Raw genomic sequence first — 4,278 nt, 5'->3', positions numbered from 1 at the left:
GTGGCCAATCGTCTTAGCCCCAAGAGTTCCGTAGGGCAATGTCCTAGGTCCAACCATCTTCAGCTGCTTCATCAATGATCTTCCCTCTATTGGAAGGTCAGAAATGGGGACCCTCGATGATGATTGCAGTGTTTAGTTCCATTCACAACTCCCTCAGGTAATGAAGCAGTCTGTGCCCCCATGCAACAAGAGTTGGACAACATTCAGGCTTGGGCTGATAAGTGGCAAGTAACATTTGCACCACGCAAGTGTCAACAATGACCATTTTTAACAAGAGAAAATCTAACAACCTTGCCTTAACATTCAATGGCATTACCATTGCTGAGGATCACCATTGACCAGAAACTTAACCAGACCAGCTACATAAATAGTGTAACTACAAGAGCTGGTCAGAGGCTGGGAATTCTGCAGCAGGTGATTCACCTCCTGTCTCCCCAAAGCCTGTCCATCACCTATAAGGCACAAGTCAGGAGTGTGATGGAACACTCTCCACTTGCTCGGATGGGTGCAGCACCAGTAACGCTCAAGAAGCTCGACACCATCCAGGACAAAACAGCCTGCTCGATTGGCATCCCATCGACCACCTTCAACATTCACTCCTTTCACCACCGACGCACAGTGGCAGCAGTGTGTACCATATACAAGACATGCTGCAGCAACTTGCCAAGGCTCCTTCCACAACACCTCTCAAAGCTATGACCTTTATCACCTATAAAAACAAGAGCAACAGGCCCATAGGAACACCACCATCTGCAAGTTCCCTTCCAAATCACACACCATCCTGACAGTTACTTCAGAATCCTGGAACTCCCTTCCTAACAGCACTGTGGGTGTACCTACACCACATGGACTCCAGCAATTTAAGAAGGCAGCTGACCACCACCTTCTCAAGGGCATTAGGGATCAACCATTAATACTGGCCTTGCCAGTGATGCTCATATCTCGTGAATGAATAAAAAACACTTTAGGGTACGTTCCAAATCTAAGGCCATAACCCTTGCGGTCATGATGATGCAAAAAGATCTAAACTCAGACTTTTGACGTCTTCCTACCTTGTGACATACGCCATGCTACATGTTCTCATGTGTAACATGCATAATGTATGTTTTCTGTATGTTATTCAGCACTGGCTCAGAGGTAGCACTTGCCTTGCGCAAATTGGCCGTCACTTTTTCTACAGTGCAACAGACTAACTTCAATAAATACTTCATTCGCTGTAAAGCGGCGCTATATGAATGCGAATCTTTCTTTACCGCCCAATATACTAGACTGTATACTGCCTGCTGCGCACTCTTGCTGACGCATAATCCTGTAAAAAAGAAACTGTGGACCATGTGTTAATGTGCTGTAAACGCGATGCACACCTGATGTTAAGCAATTTATGTTTCATTAATAACGTGTTACAATATCCAAATTAAATCCCAAATGCCCTAATTCGGCGACATGAATCTAAAGATGATTGAGTTTGTCTTTATACAAGCCAGTCGATGACGGGGGTTGCAAGTTGTGTTGTGCTGAGACTCTGTGAGATTCAGTGACTCTACATGTACTTGAGATGAAACCGAACAGACACATTTGAAACCAATATACTACAAAATTCTCATCAGCCCTCAAACAGTCCCAGAATGCTAGCACACTACCCCAAATCGTTGCATTTACTCTGTTTCAGTCGTTCATTGAAATTCGGTTTTATTTACTAGAGCAAAGTTATTTCCAAGTTGTGATCGATTTAATTTATTTTGATCATCAACTCGATGGGAAACATAATCATAACGCGGTTGATCGAACCTTTTCCAAATGCAGTAATATGAAAATGAACACATCCTACGTTGGGGAAATAGAAACTTTCCCAAACACAACTAAACTTTCCCAAACATAGACACTGACATCAGCAAGGGGAGAAAAGCTCTAATCATTTTTAATCGATCTACAGTGTTGAAAAATGTGCATCATTCAGAAGAACTGAAATATAATCTGGTTGTATGAAAATGTTGAGATTTATTTTCCAATCTTTGTGTAGAATTTCCCAAAATTTAGCTGCATAATAACACCGACACTTTCAATTGGTGTTTTCGTTAGTTGAAGATGATTTGGCGACACCGCAAATCCTGCTTTATCAATGTTTTAAATCGGTTTTTTTCCCTGATCGTTCTGACCATCTATAGAGGATGAATTTGTGCAAGTTGGTCAGATATTGTTTGTAGAAACCATTGGACGTCTCATGGTTGAAAATCAATGACGATAATAAATGTACACGGGCAGTGGGCCAGCACTCAAATCTTAAAGCGAGTTTAAGAAACGTGGAAATTTGGTGAGGAGAAAAAGCAGAAAACGCACCATCCTCAGAATCAATGCAGAGACAATACTGCTAAATAGCTTTCTTTAGAAAAAAAAAGCTTAAAATGTAAGAACTGTACACGTAAGTACACAAAATATTACAAATATTTTAAGCTGCGCTGCAATGTTCACATTTATATCAACGTATAATATGCAGACATTTGGCACAAGGAATGAGAAAATGATGCAAAATTGATTTCACTGTAACGCCGATGCATCTAGGTTCATCTTAACTGTTTATGTCGGGGCTCACTAGGATGGATTTGCAGGCTTTTTCTTTAAGTGGAATAGACAATCCCTTCCATATTTCCACAGTAAGATGCGTGTCTAATGTGTGTGCTTGTACTGTTGGTCTGCCCGCTGCTGCCATACTGTAGTAGAGGTGGGAGCTGGCGAGGAGATATTCTTCCAAGGGGCTCCATTGACTCATTACTTACGGGAGAGGTAGGGATGGGCAAGCGGCTGGAGGCGCCATACATTTGAACGTTGGCTAAACAGTAAGTCGATTGGTTCATGGGGAGTCGTGGACTGGGCCCCGTGTAGGTATAGGGCACGGCGTTAGCAGGCCGAGAGTACAGTGCTCCGCTGCAGGCTTGAGTCTGATAAGCGGTGCCTCCAAAGTTGGTATAACCAGAACTCAGATCTGAAGGAAAAGTGCCAGGCGGGTGCTGGGTCAAGTCTGTCCCTGAAGCCGGCCCACCGTGCTGCTCTATCAGGTTGCTGAAGCTAAACATCCTTGACTGGCTATTGCTGAAGGCGGAGGGTGATGGCGAGTAATGGAGAGGGGGATTGGGAGGAAGCTGTTGAGTATAGTTGGAACTGACGGTTATATTGCCATACATGGGTCTTGTGTGAGGTATGTTTACTTGCACTGGGCTGAAGACGCTGGGTTCGTGCATGTAGGTAGAGTAGGTGGTAATATCCGCCCTCTTGAACCTCTTTCTCCTTCTCAAGAAGCTTCCACTCTCAAACATGTCATCAGCGGCTGGATCCAGGGTCCAGTAGTTGCCCTTGCCCGGGCGCCCTGGTTCCCGGGGGATCTTAATGAAACAGTCATTAAGGGTGAGGTTATGCCGGATAGAGTTCTGCCATTTCTTGGGGTTCTCCCGGTAGAAAGGGAAGCGTTCTGTGATGAACCTGTAGATGCCGCCCAAGGTGAGCTTTCTATCCAGGGAGTTGGCGATGGCCATGGCGATGAGTGCGATGTAGCTGTAGGGAGGTTTGCCGCGTTGGATCGGCCGCTTGCGCCTCCTTCCCCGGGGAAGCTCCGCATGGCAGGGCGAGGTGTTCGCAGTGAAAGCGGGTGTCTCCTTCTCCACTTTCACCATCAGCTGGTTCCTACTGACCACACAAGAGGCTTCGGAGGGCGACTGCTGACTCTGGGCGGTCATTCCTAATTCACATTGAAACAGGACGGGAAGAACCCAGCCCTCTCCCGCGGGCAGCAGCGTCAATAATTTACCTCAAAACACCTTCCCTCCTTCGCATTCAGGTACTGCTGTACTGGCGACGTGTGCGATCTGAAGTCTTAATTCGAAGCACAAATCACTCCCACTGCTCGTCATTTAAATAAGCACACCCATTACCATAGCCCGAGTCAAGGAACCTGATGTGGAGTTCAGAGCTCAGAGTATTTAAAACCAATCCTACACCAGAATGAATCTCCAATTGCCCCATCGGAGTTTATAATTAGCATGTGCTTCTGACTGGTTGCGTTTGCAATGTGGTCTAAGTTGTTCTGTGCCTTCTGTCCAAATAATGCATTTAGTATCCTTTTAAAAAGGTACGGAATTCCCCTACATATAAAGGAAAACATTTACAGGGGAATGGGACTGATTGGATAGCTTCCAACAAAGATCCAACCTAGGCAAGGCGGCCGAATGGACTCGATCTGTACTGTATGATTCAATGATATTTCCGGAATGAAAACTGATACTTACC

General features: G+C 45.1%; 1 protein-coding gene across 1 annotated transcript; it reads right to left on the bottom strand.

Annotated features, from left to right (window-relative positions):
- Positions 1-2,615: 2,615 nt before the first annotated feature.
- On the bottom strand, positions 2,616-3,728 carry foxe1 (forkhead box E1). The gene has a single exon (XM_068028935.1). The coding sequence runs from the start codon at positions 3,726-3,728 to the stop codon at positions 2,616-2,618; it is 1,113 nt and encodes a 370-aa protein (XP_067885036.1).
- Positions 3,729-4,278: the final 550 nt, after the last annotated feature.

The sequence above is a fragment of the Heterodontus francisci genome, chromosome 4 (assembly GCF_036365525.1).
Source record: "Heterodontus francisci isolate sHetFra1 chromosome 4, sHetFra1.hap1, whole genome shotgun sequence".
Classification (NCBI taxonomy): Eukaryota; Metazoa; Chordata; class Chondrichthyes; order Heterodontiformes; family Heterodontidae; genus Heterodontus; species Heterodontus francisci.
Note: the sequence above shows the minus strand (reverse complement) of the source record. Positions and strands in the feature narration are given on the sequence as shown.

Bases quoted from the DNA above. Each gene is read 5' to 3' on its own strand.
- foxe1 (XM_068028935.1), bottom strand. From the start codon at position 3,728: ATGACCGCCCAGAGTCAGCAGTCGCCCTCCGAAGCCTCTTGTGTGGTC.